The sequence below is a fragment of the Bubalus kerabau genome, chromosome 4, assembly GCF_029407905.1.
Source record: "Bubalus kerabau isolate K-KA32 ecotype Philippines breed swamp buffalo chromosome 4, PCC_UOA_SB_1v2, whole genome shotgun sequence".
NCBI classification, from domain to species: domain Eukaryota; kingdom Metazoa; phylum Chordata; class Mammalia; order Artiodactyla; family Bovidae; genus Bubalus; species Bubalus kerabau.
The window spans coordinates 151,585,589-151,609,133 of NC_073627.1; the positions used below are offsets into that span (position 1 = coordinate 151,585,589).

At 47.5% G+C, this 23,545-nt stretch overlaps 1 protein-coding gene across 2 annotated transcripts in view; it reads right to left on the bottom strand.

The window, feature by feature from the left end:
- IPPK (inositol-pentakisphosphate 2-kinase) overlaps positions 1 to 23,545 on the bottom strand; it is a 54,208-nt gene that overhangs the window by 23,796 nt on the left and 6,867 nt on the right. For both annotated transcript variants that reach the window (XM_055579053.1, XM_055579052.1), the window contains exons 2-9: positions 21,293 to 21,340; positions 19,094 to 19,189; positions 15,789 to 15,855; positions 11,787 to 11,908; positions 10,837 to 10,926; positions 5,658 to 5,716; positions 5,167 to 5,239; positions 1,522 to 1,801 (exon numbers count right to left, since the gene is read on the bottom strand). In XM_055579053.1, coding sequence (XP_055435028.1) covers positions 1,522 to 1,801; positions 5,167 to 5,239; positions 5,658 to 5,716; positions 10,837 to 10,926; positions 11,787 to 11,908; positions 15,789 to 15,855; positions 19,094 to 19,189; positions 21,293 to 21,340 — 835 coding nt within the window. The remainder of the gene's footprint in view (positions 1 to 1,521; positions 1,802 to 5,166; positions 5,240 to 5,657; positions 5,717 to 10,836; positions 10,927 to 11,786; positions 11,909 to 15,788; positions 15,856 to 19,093; positions 19,190 to 21,292; positions 21,341 to 23,545) is intronic.

Consider the following 23,545-nt stretch of genomic DNA (forward strand, 5'->3'; position numbering starts at 1 on the left):
CTCACATCTGCAAGACAGCATCTGCAGAGCCCAGGGAACAGCCTGTGTGAAGAGGTGTGACCACACTGAGCAGGGAGCCATGGGGGCAGGGACAGTGCAGAAATGAGGTCCATTCCACACTCAAGCGTTCTCAGGGGCCTTAAGGGCTGGGGAGACAGAGTCCTAGGTCACGTATCCCATCCTTTGAGCAAGCAGTCATGTCTGATGAATGAACATACATCATTGAGTCCAAGCCACAAGGAGCACCTGTGGCCATGTCCAGTTCTGACACTCTGACCTCCCACTTCTGGGAAAACATGCTCAGTCATCCAAGACAGAGTGAAAATGCACAGGTCCAGCTAAAAGGGATTTGTTACAATTACAGGTTATTCATATAGTAGAGTATCTACTTTATGGTCAAAAAATAAGTTAAAAAAATAGCATGTAGAATACATTGTACATCCCATGGGTCAGACTTGTGTCTGTGTACGTATGCAGGGAAGGTCTGGAAGAAGGTCCACAGGGGTCTCAGTGACCAGTGTCCACCCGTGTGTCCTTCCAAACAAGTTCTGTCTACTTACAAGCAGTTAAGTACCCAAACGCGGGCATGAGTTTACAAAAATTGTCTGAAATGAGTAGGCATCACTTTTGCAACAAGAAAAATACCCACAAAATTCATCTGTGCCATTGCATGGGGGACAAAAGGGTGACTTGTGCCCAGGTAGCTGCACGGGAAAACCACTGCACCTAAAATCCATGCAGGAGCAAAGCTGCCGTCTCCCTGTGTCACCCCCACAGCATCCTCAGAGGCTCCCAGAGACTACAGGACCTGTCAGCACAAAAACTGAATAATCTGAATCCTCCTAGTCAGCCCCTCAAAATAAGATCCTGGTTATGGCTCACATGCTACATACTTGAGCGTGTTGGTGAGCCTGCCAGCAGATGACAAAGGTGGCAAAGGAGGAGCCCGTGAACATTCATGGCAAAACCCAAATCAGTCACAAAGTCACCTTGAAGTTTGGATGCCCACTAAGTCAAAGCCAGCCCATGGCAAGTCTGTAAGGAACGGGGCCTAGAGTAGGAGACACCCAGAGTCACAGGTCTCATACATCTGTGTTCACAGCCTATCTGCAAACTGCCACCCACTGAGGCCACCCACCCTCCCTAAAGGGCCTTGCACTGGGAGTCCAATACTCTGGGCCTCAGTGCTCCCCATCTAAGAGAAAGGCCACGGAAAACCCACCTCCAGGGCTGCAATGAGATGGAACGATGTAGAGAAACCACAGAGGATGTGCAGACATGTCGGACGACATTTAGAGAGAATCTTACAGCCCCAATGTATGCTGCAATTTATAAACCCAGACAGGAGATGAGAACGGTAATGTCCCCACCTGGGCCTGAGATGATAGGGAGGCCCAGCTTTGGGGAGCCCTGACGGGACCAAGGCTGCTCCCACAGAAGCTCCGTGAGGCCAGGCAGGACCCTCGCAGGCCATGCCACAAGCTCTGCTTCCCCTGCGCCCAGCCCGCCCACCAGGCCTACCTTGGCAGCGCAGGCTCCTGCTGAAAGGGCTGGCTTCACAGACGGGTGGGCCCCGCAGCCCAGGCCCCGACCTGAGGGCGCCCGCCCGGCCCTTGTCCGAGCCACTCAGTAGCACCCGTGTGATGACACGCACCAGCTCCCGGATCACAGCCCTTGTGCAGTGGGGTCCACTGGCCAGGCCATTGGATGGGAAGAAGAATGGCTTCAGGTGGTGCGCGAGCTCACTCCAGTCAGCCATGGGGCTGCGGGCATCTTTGCAGCCATAAATCAGCTCACCATTCTTCAGGAAGGGAAAGAGACAGGGCAACATCAACTCCAACAGGTTGATAGAAAAACACCTCCGTCCCCACCCACTAGACAGGTAAAGGTACTTGACATTTTATACATGCCCCCATTTAGGGTCTCTACCCACCCTTATGCACCACATTAACTGACCAAGTGGAAAATCCCACTGGAACATGAAAAAGAAGAAAAGTTCTCAAAAACCAAAGACCAGAAAGGCCCCAGACCTGAAATTCAAACCCTCAGACAGGAACACGTGGTATGCAGGCAACCTCAAACAAACTCAGCCCAAAGCACAAACTCCCAAAGATCCTAGCCTGTTACTGAAGAGGCCAAGTGACACTGTGCTACTGAGGGACACAGAGTGTCAGTCTGGCCCTGAGCAGACAAATTGCTCAACCACTGTGGGCGTACATTGGCAGCCAGCATCCCAGAGCCTTCTGTCCTCTGTGAAGGACTAAGCCAGGCTCCAGCCAGGGTGGTTAAGGCCATCAGCATCACTAATACAGAAGTCTTCATTTTGGAGGCCAATCCTGCCTTTTAAAACAAAGTCCAGCAAAGAAACTCCTCATGGCACCAATGATCCCAGGGCTACAGAAAGGGATGCTCAGTAGGTGCAACCCCATGACTTTTTACAGGGGTCTGCAATGTCCAGGAAAAAGCTTTATCAGCAGCCAATCCCAGGGGAGAGACATTTTCTAGTCTGTGAGAGTGTGGTCAGCACCCTCCAGTAGGTCCCCAGTGGCCTTCATCCCTTGATACTCACACCCCGTAGTTCTCTCTCCAAACAGTGGAGGTTTAGTCTGTGTGACTGACAGAATACAAGTAAAGCCAACAGCATACCCCTGGCAAGATTAAGATGCTGTGGATTCTGTCCTAATGATTCCCTTCTCAGATCATAGCAGCCATACTGAGCTGCCATGGAGCTGTGGGGTCTCCTGCCAATGGCTGTGAAGGCACCGTCCGAGCAGCAGAGCCTCTGGCCCCACAGCTGAGCCCTCAGATGAGATGCAACCTCGAGAGGCCCTGAGCCAGAACCAGCTATGCTGCTCCTTCTGGCCACAGAAACCGAGAGGATCAGTGGCTGTTGTGCAGTAGATGATACCACGAGGACGATCCCAGCTCTGCCCCCAGGTTGCAGATGGGGGTCAATTCAGTCCACTAAGAAGCGTGGACGGGGATTCAGCAGCATGATGCCTCCCTAGGAGTCCCCTGTCAGCACTGTCAGAGGGCGCAGATGCGGGTGCCCAGAGAGATGGGAACACAGCTGAGGCCGCTGCTGACCAAAGGACCAGGAGAAACCAACAAGAGATGCTGCCCCTGGAGATGGGCCTTAGAGAGGGAGGGTGGGTGTGCTAGGCAAAGGAAAAGCAGGAGCTTCTGGGAGGAAGGCAGGCCAAGACGAAGTACGGAGCCAAAACCACTCAACATGCATGGGCTGTGGCCAGAAGGTAGGGCCAGGGCTCAGCCTGCCGTCCAGTGCAGGGGCAGCCTTGGCCCACTATGAAGCTCTCTCCTCCAGGCCCATGAGCAGCTGAGTGACCCTGGACAGTAGAAGGCCTTCTCTCCCCAGTGTCTGGAATCCAGGCAGACAGGCATCTTACATATACACATACAGTTGCTAAGAACCTCATGTGACATGTGCAGAGCGTATCGTCCCAGTCTCCGTGACAGTCCCACATGGCCCCCACCACATCTCACAGGTGTCCAGTATTAGGGTGGACAGAGCCACAGGCTTGGAGTCTGTGAGCAACGTTCAGACAGACAAGGAGAAGGCGCCAACGGCAGAGAACATAGTGGCAGCATGGATCATGAGCCAGGAGACCTCTCCACACCTGGAACTTCACGAGAGAGAGCTTGCCAGCACTTGCAAATGTACTGCATTGCTCCTGTGTTATTTTAAAAAGCCATTCCATGTCACTTCTTTTAATCCATCTCTTTTGAAACTATTATCTCAAATCTCTGGATTTTCCCCTTAGCTGAGTTCAACAGAAGCAGGAAATAGCCAGGGTTCTCAGTCCCAGGTCCCAGGTCCCAGGTCCACTGATCCAGGGGCCCAGTCAGACTCACCACTCAGCTTATGTTGGCCTGACAGGCCAGCCTAAGTGAGGGCAGTCACAAAAGGGTCCACTTCAGACAAAATGCCAGCCTTACTATAGGTTCCAAATAAATCCCCACAAGAGAGGGAACTTATCTTTGGCATTTAAATATAAAATTCCTAAAGTCTTTATAAGAGTTAAAAACAAAAACTGATTTTAAACTATGTCCTCTTTTTCTTGATTTGGCAAGGTAGAAGGAGACAAGGTAAAGCTGATTCAACATGACCAGGTTTCTGAACCATACGGGGAGAAGTGAGTCAAGAACAGAAGCTCAGTATTCTAAGGGGCACCCAGTATGCAGAGCAGCACTGTCTGCTCTGAGGGGATTCTGAGGGGCATCCAGTATGCAGAGCAGCACTATCCACATGGAGCAGGATGCAGAGGGCACCAGGCTGTCCAGACCCAGCAGCCCTGCTACACCACACAGATCTACCGCCTGTAAACCTGGAGCCTGTCAGAGCTCTTGCTTATATGTCACACCTAGTAAGAACATAACCAGGACTGGGAGCAGTCAGTGGTAAGCAGAAAAGATGACAAGGGGGACCCCAGGGGACATATTTCCAACACAAACCCTTCCCCAGCTCTGGGCCAGCCCTGCCCCCTCTTCCTGCACCCCTTCTCCCCACTCCTCTGCCCCTCAGCATCTCCTCCATGTATGCCTGACAGCAGGTCAGGGACCACAGGGCCTGAGCAAGTCCAGTCAGGGTGCCAGAAGCAGGTGGTCATGAGGAAGCAGAAAGTGCCAGTGCCAGGTGGTGCGTATGCTGCGTGCAGAACCCTTCCCCTACACAATCAGGATGCAGGACGATCAGAGCTGCAGGCCTCTGAGAACTCACTCACTGACAAGGAGATCCCCTAACTGTAAGTTCCCTAAGTTAACCGGGAGGAAAGGCACAGGTGTGACCACCCTTTAGGTTGCCCTGCCCCAGGTCCTACTCCCATCTCAACCACAGAGGACACCTGAGACGCGGTCAGGGCCATCTTTACCCAAGAACCAGAGTCAGGGTCTGTGCCTTGAGTCTGAGGCCACCCAGTGGGCAAGGAGTTACCATTACACACCCCAGGAGTCCCAGGATGGCATGCGCTCATGAAATAAGGCTTGGAAAAAAGACCCAAGGGATCATACTGAGGCAGCCCCAGTGCAGATGCCCTTGTCTGCAGGTCACAGAGCCCTGTTAGGGACCATAGCACCAGGGCTTCATCCAGCTCAGTTCAGACACCCACTGGACCCACCCAAAAGCCATAAAATAGAAGCAACTTTTACCTTAAAGATCTTTAAGTTGTTCTGTGCCTCCTGTAACAAGCTTTTCAAAGCAAAGTACATTCTCTGTTTATTTCTAAAAAGAGAAAGTATTATTGACAATTAGAGCAGACTTTGCATTTACCTGCCTGTGGCTCAGGGGACATGCCCAAGAGTTGCCACTTGAGATCTCCAAGCTTTGCAGATTAAGGAGCTGTATTCTCCCCAGCCCTCTTCAGAGAGGCACCCCCATTACCACCCCTAATCCCCACCCTTCTCTCTGCCCCTTCCTCTGGCAACAACTCCCCAGCCACTGGTAATCTGCAGGAACCTATTGAGACAATGCTGACCCCAGGCAAGAAACCTGAGCCCTGCCCAGGGCCCTGCTTTCTGCAGGCAAGTAGCCCCTACCTCGCAGAATGCACCCTCCACCCCCCACTACAGAGAATGCCACACACCCCACCACCACCACCAAGGGAGGCAGCACTAGGGACAAAGGAGAAGTATTCTCTTACCCTGAGTAGAGATCGAGAGGGCAGTATTTACTTATCTGCTTCCACTTCCCAGTTGCTACCTGTTAAGAAATCACCACAGGGTGTCAATGATGGGACTGGGGAAGCACACTGGGCTAACTCTAACACACAAAAGGGCTCAAGGGACTGTGAGATAACCAAGGCAGCTGAAGGGCCCCGCAGATGACACCAGCTCCAGGTGCAGGGAGCTGGCGCAGGGAGCTGACTCTGACTCCAAGAAACCTCGGCCCTCCTCTGAGAGCCTCATGTAGCTGCCAGCCCCTCCACATGAGCAGAGAAATGGCAGCCAGCACCTTTATAAGATGCCATGGCTGAATTTTGGTAATCAGATGAACAAATCTTTACAATTATAATATCCAGGAAAGGTAGGTTGCACCCAACTAGCAATTTCATGTTGTCGGTGAGAAGACAAATTGGCACAACCTTTGAAAGGCAACTTGCTGGTTTCCATCACAATTTTAAAGATGGATGCCCCCTGATTTGGCAAATCTATGAGGAATCACTGGGTCAAGGATGTTCACTGCGACATGTGAAACAACCTGTGAAACACAGCAAGACCTAGAAACAACTAAATAAATCAAAGCACATCTGCTTTTATGGACTAGGACACAGCAAGCCACATGTTGAATGAAAGAACCAGTAAATAATATGCAGCCACTAACAGAAAGAGGCAAAATCACAAATATTTATTCAAAGAGAAAAGCAATTGGCAGAACAATGCATATGAAATAACTTGCTTCAAAAAGAAAAAAAGGATATGTGCATCTATACATGCATTATCCAAATACATAACAAAAAAGCCTTGACAGACACATGACAAACAATCTTCAAGGATTATTTAAGTGAAAAAAATCAATTAGCAGAATAATTGCTTATGGCAAGAAAAAAAAAAAAGACAGGACTCAAATGACTAAGAATGAAAGAAAATACATTACTATCAATCTTGCAGGAATAAAAATAAGTTTAGAGAAATGCTGTGAACAATTACATGCCAACAAATTATGTGAAATGAACAAATTCTTTAGAAACATACAGCTACCAAAACTGACTCAAGAAGAAATAGAGAATGTAAACAGACATAACAAAAGACTGAATCAGTAATCAAAAATCTTTCAACAAAGAAAATCCCAGGACCAGATGGCTTTGCTACTGAATTCCACTAAATGTTTAAAGAAAAATCAACACCAGTACTCAAACTCTTCCAAAAAATGAAGAGTAAAAAGATGGAAAATCTTCTGAATTCATTCTATCAAGCCAATTATCATCCTGGTACCAAAACTAGACAAAAACATCACTAGAAACTACAAATATCCCTCAAGAAAAAATCCTCAACAAAAACTAACAAACCAAAATAAGTAGCATACTAGAGATTACACACCTTCATCAAATGGCATTTATCTGTCAAACACAAGGGTGGTTCAACATATGAAAATCAATCAACATAATACACCATATTAATAGAAACAGGAAAATACCTCATGATCATCTCAACAGATGCAAGACAAGCATGTGACAAAATCTAACACTCTTTCACGATTTAAAAAACAAAACTCTAAAAAAAAAATTTGACAAACTTACAGTGAGAACATTACATTCTACAGTGAAAAACCAAAAGCTTTACCCCTCAAGACCAGGAACAAGATAAGGATAGCCACTCTTACTACTTCTATATAATACTGTACTTATAATTAAAACCAGAATTACCATATGACTCAGCACTACTGCTTCTGGGTGTACACCCAAAAAAACTGGGAGTAGAGTCTCAAAGAAATATTTGTACAACCACGTTCACGGAAGTATTATTCACAACAGGCAAGAAATGGGAGCAGCCCAGTGACCATCGACGGATGAATGGGATAAACCAAATATATTATACACGTTCAATGGATACTATGCAGCCTTGAGAAGGAAGAAACTTCTGATACAAGCTACAGTATGGATGAATCTTGAGGACATTATGGTAAGTGAAATAAGTCAGTCACAAAAGGACAAATACTGTATGATTCCACATATATAAAGTACCTACAGTAGTCAAATTCACAGAGATAGAAACTACAATGGTGGGTACCAGGGGCCTGAGAAAGGAAGAAATGCGTTATTTTATGGATGTAGAGTTTCAGTTTTACAAAACAAAAAACATTCTGGAAATGGACATTAATGGTAGTTGTACAACAGTGTAAACGTACTTAATACCTCTTAACTGTACACTTAATGGTTAAGATGGTAAATTTTATGTCATGTATATTTCATCACAATTAAATACCTATATTTATTTCAAAAAAGTAATTGCATTTCTATGCAATAAACAACTTGAAAATGACATTTTTAAAAATTCTATGTACAATGCTTAGTCGCTCAGTCATGTCCAACTCTTTGCGACCCCATGGACTATCGCCCATCAGGCTCCTCTGCCCATGGGATTCTCCAGGTAAGAATACTGGAGTGGGTTGCCATTTCCTTCTCCAGGGGATCTTCCTGACCCAGGGATCAAACCCAGGTCTCCTGCATTGCAGGCTGCTTCCCTACCGTCTGAGCCACCAGGAAAGCCTCTACTTACAATGGCATCTCCAAGAACAAGGCATTTAGGATAAGTTCAACAAAGGAAATATAAAACCTATATGCTGAAAACTTTATAACATTTCTGAAAGAAATTAAAGATCTAAATAAATGAAAAAACCCTGCATTCACAGAGTACTAGTACTGTTGAGGGGGCAGCACTTCCCACACAATGTGCAGCACAGTGATTCCCTGTCAAAATCTCAGCTGGTTTCTTGGAAATCATGAAGCTTAAAGACATCTATATTGGAAAGGAAGAAATAAAACTCTATTCACAGATGACAAAAGAATATACAAAGAAAGCTACCAGAGCTAATAAATAAATGCAGCAAAGTTGTAGGGTACAACACACATATTAGTTGTGTTTCTATACTCCAGCAATAAACAAACCAAAAAGGAAATTAAGGAAGCAGTTCTATTTATAACATTTACAATATTCCAAAAGAATAAAATACCTAGATATAAATTTAACCAAAGTGGCAAAAGACTAGTACACTGAAAACTAAAAAATGTTGCTGAAAGAAATTAAAGAAAACCTAAATGAGTGGAAAGACAGCTGTGTTCATGGATTATAAGACTTAGTATTATTAAGATGGCAAGGCTTCCCTGGTGGCTCAGATGGTAAGAGTCTGCCTGCAATGCAGGAGGCACAGGTTCGATCCCTGGGTTAGGAAGATCCCTGGAGAAGGGAATGGCCACCCAGTCAAGTATTCTTGCCTGGAGAACTCCACAGACAGAGGTTCCTGGCAGGTTATACAGTCCACGGGGTTGTAAAGAGTTGGACACAACTGACTGACTAACACTTATACACTATCCAAAGTGATCTATAGCTTCCTGTAATTTCTGTCAAAATTCCAACTGCAATTTTTTTGCAGTTACAAAAAATTCAACTCTCAAAATCATATGTAATTGTAAGGAGCCTCAAATAGCCAAAACAATCTTGAAAAAGAAAAACAAAGCTAGAAGACTAATACTTCCTGATTTCATACAAGAATGGCATAAGGACAGACCGATAGAAAGGTCAGAATTAAGACCTCACGTATAAGGCCAATAAATCCACCAACACCAGTCAATGGAGAAATGACAGTCTTTTCACAAGTGGTGCTGGAAAAACTGGATATCACATGTAAAAGAATGAAGCTGGACCCTTATCTAACACCAAATATAAAAACTAACTCAAAACAGATCAAAGACCAAAACATAAGAGCTAAAACTATAAAACTCTTAGAAGAAAACATATCAGAAAAGCATATGACCTTAGTTTAGGTAACGATTTCTTAAGAGAATATGAAAGCAAAGGCATAGGCAACAAGAGTAAAAAAAGACAAATCAGACTTTATCAAAATTTAAAACTTTTGTGCAACACTGTCAACAGAGTAAAAAGGCAACTAACAGAATGGGAGAAAATATTTGCAAATCACATATCTGATAAAGAGATTAATATCTAAAATATACAAAGAACCCCTAAAACAACTAAAAAAATCACAGCTCATTTCAAAAATGGGTGAGGAATTTGAATAGACAGCTCTCCAAAGAAGACATACAAATGGCCAATAAGCAAACGAACAGATGTTCAACATCACTAACCTTTGGAGAAATGCAAATGAAAATCACTTGAGATACTACTTTGTATCCATTAGGATGACTATAATCACAAACAGGGATAATAATTAGTGCTGGTGAAGCGAGGATGTGGAGAAACCGGAGCCCTCATGCATTTGTTGCTGCTGTTGTTCAGTCACTAAGTTATGTCCGACTCTTTGCAACCCTATGAGCTACAGCATGCCAGGCTTCCCTGTCCTTCACTATCTCCCAAAATTTGCATTTACGGTCTTTCTTTATGATCCAGCTCTCACATCTGTTCACTGCTGGGGGGAATACAGAATTATGCTACAGCTATGCAAAACAGTCTGCCATTTCCTCAAAACTTTAAACAGAATTTCCCCCAAGATCCAGCAATTCCACTCCTAGGAATATACCCAAGAAAACTGAAAAAAGTGACTCAAACATGTACATGTACACATACGTTTATAGCAACATTATTCACAGTAGCCAAAATGAAAAAGCCATATGTCCATCAATAGATGAATGGATAAACAAGATGTTCCCATACAATGGAGGATTATTATTCAGTCATAAAAAGAATGCAGTGCTGATAAATGCCACAGCATATATTAACCTCAAAAGTATTATGTTAACTAAAAGAAGTCACACAAAGCCATAATTTGTGTGACTCCGCTTGTATGAAATGTCCAGAATAAGCAGATCCACAAATTCGGTAGTTGCCAAGGGTTGGCAGGACAATGGGTGACTGCTAATGGACATAGGACTTCTTTTTGAGGTGATGAAATGTTCTGGAATTCGATAGTGGTGATGGTTGTACAATCTTATGAATAGACTAAAATCTGCTGGATTATACACTTTAAAAGGGTAAACCTTAGGATATGTATAACTATCTCAATTAAGAAGAAAAAGATGAACTACTTTTGAAATAAAAAGCAAACAGTATCTCCGTTTTATTTTACTCCTCTGAAAACTCGAGCTGACCCGGCCATTCACCCCAGGCTCTGTGCAGCAAGCGGGCCCAGCAGGCCAGCCCTCCTACCTTGAGATGCTGGTGCATGCAGTAACGACACACCTTGTGCTTCATCTCGTGCGTAACGTCACTGGAGAAGGGAATAAACCCACATTTGGGCTGCAAAACAGATAAGGAAGAAAAAACGCTCAGGGAGATAACATATACCTTCAGGCAGACATATAACTACAGGATGATCAAGTGCAATTCCCAGGAGAATCAGGAAGCGTTAGCTACAAACATTCCCAAAAGTTGCTTTTATCTTCAGTCTCCAGTGGGAATTGATGCCGCCCTCATTGTATCGTATAAATCTCTCTTTGCCCCTGGAGAATCCACCCAGAATTCTCACTGGAGAAGAACAACAAGGCCTCAGTTGCTCGCTTGACAAAGTGCAATACACAGTAACCCTGTGTTTTCATTATAGAACAAGACTGGAAAAACTAGGAGTGCAGATCTGTCCCACACTCTCAGCTCCAAGAAGCAGAACCCACGGTCTCTCTGATAAGACTGCGTGAACACAATGGTGCTCATCTGATGGTTCCTGGGATCCCAGAATGTCTGAAATTCTGGTTGTCTTTTAAAATCCAGAGTTCTGTGTCAGGGCACCAAATCATTTGTGACGCCTGAGACATTCGCCTCTGTTTAGAGAGGCAGAACATTGTCCACACTAAACATCCGGAGTGTGAATGCTCAGGGCCAAGAGCATGACCCAGAAGTCACCACCAGAGGTTTGGAGAAAGGAAACAACGAGATACCCGGGAGGCTTCCTGAGGGAGACTCAGGTGGCCACGCTGGACAGGGAGCCACAGAGTTGAAGCAGGGGAGTGACCCTTCTCCAGTAATCACTGACCTCCACTAGACAAGCAACATCCTTTGTAGCCCCCACCTCAAGGTGGGGAAAGTGCACTCCAGGCAGATGACCCATGGATTTACAATTTCTCCTTTTTCCCCAACACCATTTCCCTTTAACAAATATTCACCTTGATCTCTACACACAGAATCGGCCGGCGCTCTGCAAACTGGTAGGTCTGCAGTCTGGCTAGGTTGGGGAGGCACAGGGCATAGCCACTGAGCGTGTCCAGGTCCTTGTCACAGCGAGATTCTGGAGAACAGAGTGAGGAAGATAACTGAGGGTCAGCGAGAGCAACAAGACAACTCCATGGCAGCCTGGGCTCCTGTTGGGGGAAGGACCAACTCAGCCTCTGTTTTTGGGAGGTCACCTCTAAAGCTTGGGTTATCCTGCCTGAGAAGTCTCTGTAAGGACCTGGAGTCACACAAGGATAACACTGTGATTCCTGGTAGGAGTTTGGACCTTGTAGTACCAGCTCCACCTCTGGAGGGGCTGGAGGTTGAGGGCAGCCACACAGGTGGCCAGCTGTGTCTACATGCCCTGCTGCTGCTGCTGCTGCTAAGTCGCTTCAGTCGTGTCCGACTCTGTGCGACCCCACAGACGGCAGCCCACCAGACCCGCCCCGTCCCCGGGATTCTCCAGGCAAGAATACTTGAGTGGTTGCCATTTCCTTCTCCAATGCATGAAAGTGAAAAGTGAAAGTGAAGTCGCTTAGTCATGTCCAACTCTTCACGACCCCATGGACTGCGGCCTACCAGGCTCCTCCATCCATGGGATTTTCCAGGCAAGAGTACTAGAGTGAGGTGTCATTGCCTTCTCCAGTCTACATGCCCAAGCCCCAGCAAAAACCTTGACCCCTCTTCTCTCAGCCGGTTTTAATCTGTGTCCCTAAGCCATAACCATGAGAATAACAATGAGTTCTGTGGGTCCTCCTAGCAAATTATCAGACCTGAGGTTGGTCCTGGGGACCCTCAAATATGCAGCTGCCATCAAAAGTGAGAGTGATCTTGGAAACTGCCCCCCAATTCTGTTGACTCCCTTAACCCAGGAGTTCAGAGAAGAAGGCGGCAACAGCCACTACCTTCCTTCTAAAGCTTCCTTCAGAATATTCAAACATTAATATTTCCTCAGCTCTGACTACTAGAAGTTATACTGCAGACAGTCACATAAGATATGGCCTCTAGATTCCTCCTTCCACACAACAAGGCTGAGTATGAGTCACTGTTACCACGGGGGACAGTCTTATCACTGTTAAGTAGTATAACTGCTGATTATAAAACTAATGATGCCGCATGGCATGAGTAACTAGGAGGCAGAATCACAGCAGGCCTCAGTCTAGATGAGGAAAACAGAGCCAAGACACAGTCCGGGTTTTGAACAAGGCTGCTGCCTCCTTCCCCTTCGTTGGCCGTTTCCACCCATGAAGCCCTGCTCCTCACGGCTCCCCAAACCAGGGGCTCCAGGGCACAGTATCCTGTTTTCTTCCATTTTCCTAATCAAATACAAAAAAAAATTTCATATTGGCTTACTACACACTCTGACTGCCTGGCCGTGATTTAGCAGGAGACATTTCACTCCTTAACAACATAAATTTTACATCTCTGTCTCTGACTATGAAAGGAAAAGCTTTAACATGGTTAGTGTCATTACTGTGACAAATAAGTATAGGGAAAGTACCTGAGGTATGGAGGGAAAATACCTGAGCTGATGGGGGAGAAGTTATGTGAGGTGGGGGGTGGGGGGGGGCGCGTTATGAGAGGTGATAGGGGTGATATATGAGGTGATGGGACGGAGGGTATCTGAGGTAATGAGGGAAGATATGTGAGGTGATGGGGGGTGTGTGAGGAGATGGGGGTATGTGAGGTGATAGGGAGAGGGTGTGGAGATGGTAGGATGGTAGGAGAGGATGGGAGGTGATAGGGGAAAGGATGGGAGGTGATGGGGAGAGTATAGGAGGTGATGAGGAGGGGTGTGGGGAGGTGATGGGGGGATGTGGGGAGGTGATGGGGAGAGTATGGGAGGTGATGGGGGGGTGTGGGGAGGTGATGGGGGGATGTGGGGAGGTGATGGGGAGAGTATGGGAGGTGATGGGGGGTGCGGGGAGGTGGGGGGAGGATATTTGAGGTGATGAGGGAAGGTATAGGAGGTGATGGGGGAGAGTATGTGAGGGGATGGGGGAAAATATATGAGGTGATAGGGGATGTATGTGAGGAGATGGGAAGTATGTGAGGTGAGTGATGGGGAGAGCGTATGGGAGATAATAGATAGAGAACACGTAAGGTAATAGGGGAAGGTTTGGGAGGTGATAGGGGGTATGTGAGGAGATGGGGGAGGTATGTGAGACAATGGAGGAAGGTATGCGAGGTGATGGGGGTATGTGAGGAGATGGGGGAGGTATGTGAGACAACAGAGGAAGGTATGGGAGGTGATGGGGGTATGTGAGGAGATGGGGGAGGTATGTGAGACAACAGAGGAAGGTATGGGAGGTGATGGGGGTATGTGAGGAGATGGGGGAGGTATGTGAGACAACAGAGGAAGATATGGGAGGTGATGAGGGGTATGTGAGGAGATGGGGGAGGTATGTGAGATAATGGAGGAAGGTATGTGAGGAGATGGGGGAGGTATGTGAGATAATGGAGGAAGGTATGTGATGAGATGGGGGAGGTATGTGAGACAACGGAGGAAGGTATGGGAGGTGATGAGGGGTATGTGAGGAGATGGGGGAGGTATGTGAGACAACGGAGGAAGGTATGGGAGGTGATGGGGGAGGTATGTGAGACAACAGATGAAGGTATGGGAGGTGATGGGGGAGGTATGTGAGACAACGGATGAAGGTATGGGAGGTGATGGGGGAGGTATGTGAGACAACGGAGGAAGGTACGGAAGGTGATGGGGGGTATGTGAGGAGATGGGGGAGGTATGTGAGACAACGGAGGAAGGTATGGGAGGTGATAGGGTGGGTATGTGAGGTGATGGGGAGAGTATATGGGAGATGATGGTGGGAGGTATACAAGGTGATGGGTGAAGGTATGGGAAGTGATAGGGGAGGCATGGGAGGTGATACGGGGAGGTATGAGGAGTTTGGGGGTATGTGATATGATGGGGAGAGGGTATGGGAAATGATGAGGGGAGGGGATGGGAAGTGATGGGGGAAGGTATGAGAGATGATGAGAGAGAGTATGGGAGCTAATGGGGGAAGATATGTGAGGTGATGGGGGAAGATAGGTAATTGGGGGAAGGTATGGGAGGTGATGCGGGAGGTATGTGAGGTGATTGGGGAAGGTGATCGGGGTGGTCTGTGAGATGATGGGGGGTATGTGAGGTGATGGGGGAAGGTACTGGAGGTGATGGGGGCTGCTATGTGTGGTAATTGGTTTGATGGGGGAACATATTAGTGGTGATGGGGAAGGTATGGCCAGTGGGGAAAGGTAAGGGGGAAGGTGAAGGGGGAAAGTCTGGGAGGTGAGGAGGAACAAGTATATATTGCAGGGGTGGTGGGGGGTGGGGGGAGGCGGAGGGGGTGGTACATTTCTACTGCTAGGTAGAAATCATGTGTGGTGATGGGGGAAGCTATGTATGGTGATCCAGCTCCAGTTCAGTCGCTCAGTCGTGTCCGACTCTTTATGACCCCATGAACCACAGCACGCCAGGCCTCCCTGTCCATCACCAACTCCTGGAGTTCAGGGAAATAAGGTGTGGTGGGAAGTACAAAAACTCAAGTCTCCCAGCTTACCTCAAGAGGATAAGCAGGTTGGGTGGTGCTGGCTTCTGAAAGAAGGAACTCAGGACTGCCCTCCTCTAGGGCCTGGGCCACCCTCCACAGCTCAGGTCTGCTCTGGTTTTCTTTTGGACTCCTCCAGACCACCCTGAGCCTTCCCTTCCCTAACTCTCCTCCAACTCCTTCAGCTACCTTTTGCCCCTCAAAAGCATTATTTTTATGAATTAGTTCTTGGTCATATATTCCCGGCAGTGATCTGCATATTTGACACCCAGAATTGTATTCACAAACTCTTAGGATTTCTACCCCTGATAATGAAGTTCCTGGCAAAAAAGTTGCTAAAAACTGTATCTGCCTAACATCAAACACTTTTCAAACGGAATATTATAAATTTTGTAAGTTAGAAACCCTTACCTGGTCTTTCACATTGTATCTTTAAACAAAGCTGTTTCACAAAATCTAAAGGCAGCTGAACAACTTCCTGTAAGAACAAATAAGAAATACTCAGTGTGTGTTACACAACAAGGTAAACGTACTTAATGCCACAGAACTGCAGACTTTAAAATGCTTAAAATGGTAAGCTTTATGTTCTGTATATTTTACCACATTAAAAAAACACTCAGTATGTGAGTTTTGGGAATAAAAGCTGCTCTGTTATTTTAAGGACATGTCCAGATTATGTCCAACTCTTTAGGACCCCATGGACTGTAGCCCACCAGGCTCCTTTGTCCATGGAATTTTCCAGGCAAGAAATACTGGAGTGGGCTGCCATTTCCTTCTCCGGGGGATCCTCCCGACCCAAGGATCGAACCTACATCTCCTGTGTCTCCTGCGCTGATTGGTGGATTCTTCACCACTAACGTCTCTGTGCACTAACAGGAACAGGCCCTCCTCAGGGTGGCTGATGTCCACAATGGCAGTGGCTAGCAGCGTGCCCAATGTCACCCACAGTCTCCAGAGAATACTCCTCAGGCAGCTCCTGTGTTCTCAAGGCAACCTCATCCTCATTCTCCAGGGGTCTGTGGATGGCAGAGCAGGGACCTCAGACAGCCCTCTGCCTGCAAAAACTTCCTCACCAGCTGTCTCCTCGGGCAACCTGAGGCTTCTCACATTCCCATCTGAGAAGCAGCTCAAGGAACGGGGTCTGATCAAATATTAATCTCTGGGTAAGGGATTTCCCTCATGGCCCAGTGGCTAAGACTCCACACTCCCACATGCAGGGGGCCAGGGTTTGAGCCCTGGTCAGGAAACTAGATCCCATACGCCACAACTGCAAAGATCCTGCAAGGTGCAGCTAAGGATCCCACATGCCATGCAGGATCGGAGATCCCACGTGCTACAACTGAATCCCAGCACAGCCCAATAAAATAAATCATCTTTAAAAAAATAAATCCCCAGGTGGACATCCTGTGCCCCCATCAGCTACAGGATGGCCAATATTTGGTGCATTTGGGCAAGAAACAGAGAAGCAACTTCTTTCTGCTTTGCTGTTTCTTTGCAATCTCCCAAACTAAGAGTTTCTATTTAATCCACATTGCTCATCATCTTCTCTGTATTTCCAGGGTGGCAGAATTCTGACTTCTAAAGAATCCCAAGGGGATGGAAGAGACTGGCCTAGAAAGAGAATGCTGGGATCCTGTCCATTTACATGCCACACCTCCATCACGCCCTTTCCCACCTAACCTCCAACTCACATGAAGACAGGCCCAGATCAGTCCCCAAACCAGCCAGGCAGGGTTGGAGGCAGCATGGCACAAGGGGTGTGTCTGTCTCTCTATCTGAGCCTTGCTCTCACCAATGGGCTAGTCATTTCTCGTCTCAGGACATAGAAGAGGGAAACGCTCTTAACAGGGCCCCCCTCTAACCTAGCTCATGCCATCAGAAGGAGAAAACCATATCATTTACAAATGCGGACTTTGCCTGAATATGGTCTTATTTGGACCAGAGATGTCTCTCTATCCCACATTCAACAGTGCTGGGCCCGAGTGGCAGTCCTCTCACTACTATAGCCACCTGGAGGAAAAGCAGGTTGTGTTTCACTCTGGCGGTGTCTTCATGCAAAGGAGGTATGTCAACAGGGTGAATACTCCCAAGATGTGACTTTGTGAATCCACCTCACAGGCCCAGAGCCTTGTCCACTGTGGACAAACAGAATCAAACTCGGAGTTAGAGCATGCCCTAGGCCTTGAAGGGACAGCCCAGTGTTATTCCCACCTGCCAGGCTGCCACTGGCTGGAACCGCAAGCTCCTCACCACCCTTCTTCACCATTGGCCCCTCCTGGAAGAAAGGTCTAGAGCCCCTGAGTGAGGCAGAGCAACACTCCCACTTGGCCAGAAGAGCATGCTCTCGCCCCAGGAAGGACACTGACAGTCGGCACAGCTGCGTTCTCTCAGACACCGTCCAAGCCGAGAAGGAGGAGGCAGCCAGCACTCAGTCACTCAGGCTCTCACAGGAGGTGGGTTTTGGGCTTCCACAATTTAACAGGACAGCTGGGGAGGGGTGGTGCCAGCCCCCAGGATGGCCTCAGTGGCCTTTGCCTCTGTGTAGTCCCACACTGCCTAGAATTGATCTGCGAAGACCCCAGGATGCTGTGGAAGTGACAGACACAACTTCTTGACAGGTCATCTCTCAGACTGTGCACTGGAAGAGTCAGGACCGAGTCACAAGGATGCTCAGAGCCCTGCAGAGTCCACATGGGGAGCTGCTGGGCCCCAGTCAGCAGGGCAACAGCCAGCACCACACTGCAAGCTCTGTGGTTCTGGGCCATCCTGGAAGAGGATCCTTAGCCCCAGTCTTCAGATAAGACCACAGCCCTAAGGAACCCAGAGAGGCGCCACCCACAGTACATCCTAAGCTGTCAAAGGAGGACATTTTGCTGTCAGAGCCACTTAAAATTCTGCTTTGCTAGGCAATCCTTCTTGGCATCATTTTTCTCAAGATGCACACAAGGTACAGAACTTGCAAAACAGGCAGTACTACTCCCTCTGTTCAAAATGACAAATCTGATCATCTGTTCAGGGTTCTGATCTAAGACAAGCAGTAAGGCCAGCAGAAGCAGAGGTGCAGCGGTGATCAAAGCCAAGGCGTAGGAATGACTGTCCCAGATGTGGACCACGGCCATCTGCTCTGAGGGTTGCCAGGATCACAGGGCCACTCCATTGAGGCTTCTTATGCTGCCCGCTCCATGAGCATCCAAACAGCAGACCTTGCCTGTAACAAGTACTGCTCTCCGTAACTGAGACCAGAAGAAGCCAGCAACAGAGACCACCTGCAGGCAGGTGGAAGCCACCACCCCACGTGAGCTTCAGCTGGGGTCTCCCACGAGACCAGGTCACACCTCCCAGTACGGGGGCCCACTTTTCTCCTTACCTTGCTCGAAGGTGCCTATCAAAGATCCAGGCTGCTGCCTGGACCTCACTCAAGAGCTCTCACCAACTTGAATGCCCCCCTGAGGGTGGCGTGGTAGAGTCCTAGGAGTCCCAGCAAGTTAAGGTCTGACAAAGTATCTCGGAATCCCATGCTTCTCAGCTAGCAAATGAGAATAATAGGATCTGCTCTGCTACCTTATGGGGCAAAAATGAGAAAAGCACTTGGAAACTCTGTAACTAACATTAGGGGTTATTGTGAAGCACAAACTTTCAAACTATAATTGAGAAGTTGGTATTTTGATACAGAATGTGCTCATGAATTAAGACTACGTTTAAAAAAGATCACTTACCCCACAATGAACATAGTTCTCACCCAAAAACTCTTTCATGACATTTTTGCCAAAGTCCACTATGTTCTGCAGGTGCTGAAATATTTCTTCTGAGGTCTGTAAAAGAGAAGGACAAGAAGCCCTCAATGCCCGGGAGCTCCTAGAAAGCAGACTCTGATACCACCACGAGCCCCTGTCACATATAGGGCCGCCAGGTACGTGGCCACAGAAAACCACCAGTGGCCCTGGGCCCGGAGGAAGGTAAGCCCCACCACGGAGACTACCACACTCAATGGAGTTTCTGTCCCCAGGGGCCCCTGGGCCACCTCTGCATTCTACTCAGGGCCCCATGTGATTCCGAAGCTATAAGTTTAAGAACCATATCTGTGGCCCTGCCTTCCTCACACCAGGAACACAGGTGCATTCCACCTGTGGCCCGTGCACACCTTCTGAGAAATTTGACTTTAAAAATCTTTCCCATCCAAAAATTACTAGATATTTAGATTTTATTCTTCAGCCTCTAAATGTAGAAATAAAACACTTTTACCCCAATGGTTCTTAAAGAGTTGATAAGCTGTGAGATTTAGGTGAGACAGAAAGTCAATCTTGTATCCCTCACTCTGATCCAAGGCAAGAAGGACAAAAGGTTGATCACAGGTCTCACTCAGGAGCGAGAGGGCTGTCTTCTTCAACAGCGGGCTGAGAGGTGCCTGACACACGGCTCAGGCTATGAGAAGGTCTTGGTCTGAGCTGCTACGCAGGCACCATAACACAGGCAGACCACAGCCTGCATCCCAAGGCACTGCTGCGTTAGGATGAAGCCTGGCAAAAAACTCCAGAACACAGGCAGTGCTTCTGTAGAGCTGTGGCCACAGGCTTCTGACAAAAAGGTCTTAGTATTGACAGAATAAGACACAATTCCCCACAAATAATGCAGCTGGCATCACATAGAGCCATTTATATAACAACAACAACAACAACAAAAACAGCAAACTATTGCCTTGAAAGACATTACCTCAATAAATGTAAACAGGAAGAACTGAAAATAGAGGCATCCAGAGAACTCTGACCCTTCACCAAGGCTAGGCTCCACAGACCCTGAGTAGGGGACTGGGGGAGGGGAGAGGACTACAGGCAGCCTCTGAAATGTTTCTCTTTTCCACCTGGATTCCACAGAAACAGAACCTCCCTGCAGGATTCTCTTCAGCAGCTGCACCTCCCCCGCATCCTGAGCCATCTTTCTCTGCACCAACCACACCGGCCCCAGACCTCACTGCAGCCAGTCGCACTGTGACGACGGTCCTCAGCTTTCTCCCCTGGCCCCTCTTCTCATTCTATGAAACTAACCCCCAAGGGTGCCTTTCATTTGTACAATCAGCCACCGTTGGCACCCATAAGCCATCCACCTCACCATCTTTTCTGGCTGTTTCACCATAATTCAAATGAGGTGAGGTGGTGACTCATGTCTCCAACACCCTGATCTTGAGCCCAATTTCGACTCACCACCCAGCACCATGGCCCTGCCCCACTGTGTGGGTGTGACCTGCAACTCTGGCCTTTTCTCCCCTTTTAAGATAGAGTCTATGCTCATATCATGCCCTCCCCACTGACCATGAAAGACGAAAGGTTCCCACAGGGCTCCTGCATATTGACCTCTGCGACCACTTAGATAAAGACCACGGCAACATCACACCTCAAGGTAGATAGACACTGCAACTCGGGGGTCAGCAGGCATGCAGCAGAACAACAGTGGTTTTGTAAGGGTGCCCACAGTATTCTGCTTGGGTGACTCAGAGAACAGAAACCCAGTGCTCCATCTGAACTGCCAGCTGTGACTTGTAACACTGACTGTCTACCACAGCATTACAGACTTCATTTTCATAGCTAGACTTCCACAGATAGGGAAACTGAGGCAGCGGGGTGTAAGGAAATCGCCATGGCAAAGCGAAGGCCTGACCCTGGGTTTCCCAGTCATAAGCAGAGCTCTCTGAACTAGTCTGGGAGGCTCCTGACTCACTACCCAGGGACCAACCATGATGACCCAGCAGGCCAAAGCACTGGGTCCTGCAGGAATGATGGGCACACTGCTTTCAGCACTGAATGTTTATATCATATTCAAATTTCTAAAATTAGCATTAATACTTTTTTGCATCAGAAAAAAAATCAAAGTTTTCTTAAATAATTATTTTAACGATGGGGTGGCAAATCCACTGATCTTACCTTCTTCCTATTAGGAGGAAACTTCAGAAAACGAAGCACCACACAACGCTATTGGAAAATAAAACAGAGCCCGATTAGTACCCACACAAAGCCTGGGGGTGAGCGTAGACGGCTGTGCAGAAAAAGCTGTCCTCAGCAGTGCCCGGGACGCCCAGTGCCCCGGGGAGGAAGTGAGGCCATTACTGAGCCACATGTCTGAGGACACAGAGCAACCAGCAAAACCTATGCTCTCTGACCTCGTCAGGCAGCTCCCAGTGATTGATCTTAAGGAAAAAAGATGCACAGAAGATTTCAGCCACTGCATGTAGGACTGTTTACAATTCCACATAAAGTATAAACAACCTAAACGTCAACAACAGTAGGATGGTTAAATACAAAGGGACGTGTTCCAGACCATGGAATACCAGGTAGTCATTTACCAGAAAATACGGAAGATCCCTGTTTACAGACACAGAGGCATAGCCATCGTCACTGATAAGTGAAGAAGATTACAGGATGGGGCTTTCAGAGTGAACCTATTTTTATAAATATGTACATATATATGTGTGTGTGTAATCAAGAATGATGTATGGGTACAGTGCTATTTATGTAAAGCTCAAAAACAGGTAAGACTCAGATCTCTGGCACTTGGGATGGTCCCTGAGAAAGGTTCTAGAAGGAGCTGGTCATGAGAATACAGGTCCATGTACTTTGTCATAATCAAGCTGTGTACCCACATATGATGTTATCCCTTGTTTAAAATAAAGTATGTGCATGCTGAGTTTGTATGAACTGTGAGAAAACTTCAGAACAGATAACCGTGTGTCCAGGTAGCAACAACTGGGGAACTTAATTTTTTCAAGTTCTGTTTATTTGGGTTTTCCAACTTTTTACAATGTTAATATAACATACATTTCAAAAAAATACATACAAAAAATATAACATACGTTTCAAAAATTTTTTATAATGCTAACATACATGTCAAAAATTAAAAAAAAAATAACCTTTTAAACAAGTACAGCCTTTGAAAACAGCCATTCTTCAAGGAAATAACCGGGATGTGTTACGGAGTCTTGGTAATGGGGGAGATTAATTCCATATGGACAACTTCAGAAACCATTCCCATGGAGACAGAGAGTTCCAGGCAGAAGGGCTTGGGTGGGAACCTAGCCTGTAAAGCAGTGGCCAAGAGGAGGAGGGGGAGGTGCAGCAGTCTGGGTATTGTCTAGAGCACTGGGGTCCAGGTCGGGCAGGAGGGGCTGGTGATTGAAGAGACTCAGAAAGTATAGGTTTAGCACTCAAAACATGGCTGAGAGCAAGCAAGGCCCATAGAGCTCAGATCCATTTCCCCAGCCCACAGTCCCCCGACACTTCCTATCCCACTCTGATGACACATACTCCTCTCAAAACCCCAGACAACCATCACCTCCCTGAGCCCCAAGCCCAGACTTGGGGAAGCTAAGGTCAAGGGCATGTACCCGCCCCTCAGTTCAGTCGCCCAGTTGTGTCCGACTCTGCAACCCCATGGACTGAAGTACACCAGGCTTCCCTGTCCATCACCAACTCCTGGAGCTTGCTCAAACTCATGTCCATTGAGTCCAGTGATGCCATCCAGCCATCCCTAACCCCTCCCAAATCCAGGCAGACATTAGTATTCAATCATGGGAATCAACTGGCCAAGGATTCCATCAAACTTCAAGGAAAAACAAAAGTTGATAATGCAGAAACCCTAATTCTAGGCAACTTCCCAGAAACTTGGGCCCCTAAAAGTCACTCGCTTTTTACCTGGACTCCACTATTTCTCAAGACCTACTGAGAAATTCTGAGTGTCATGTTGTGTCTGCTTCAAGGAAAACTGCTTTCTCTACTGACCTGTTTAGCATTTAAAACTGTCACCAGAAACTGCCCCACAGGAGCTGCAGTGTCAGCCTTGAAGGCCAGTCTCCACAAACGCAGCACTCAGTGGGCACACCTGTTTTGGACAGCAAGCACTAACTGCCCCCATGAGGGTCTGACTGGGCTGAGTTGGTAGCCCTGTGACATGCCCCAAGGTCAGCCATGGAACCAGGTGACACCCATTCAAGTGGACAGAAGCGAAAAGATGAGAAATCAACCTTACCAGCCCTGGTTGGCATAAAGACATAGTTAGTTCAAGGGCCATCCATGGTGTGTAGCAAGACTGATACAACCGCCCACAGGGAGATTCCCATGAAGGAGCCCAAATTAACACCTAATCTGGTAAGCACCAGGGCCCTGCCAGCTCACAAAGTTCTA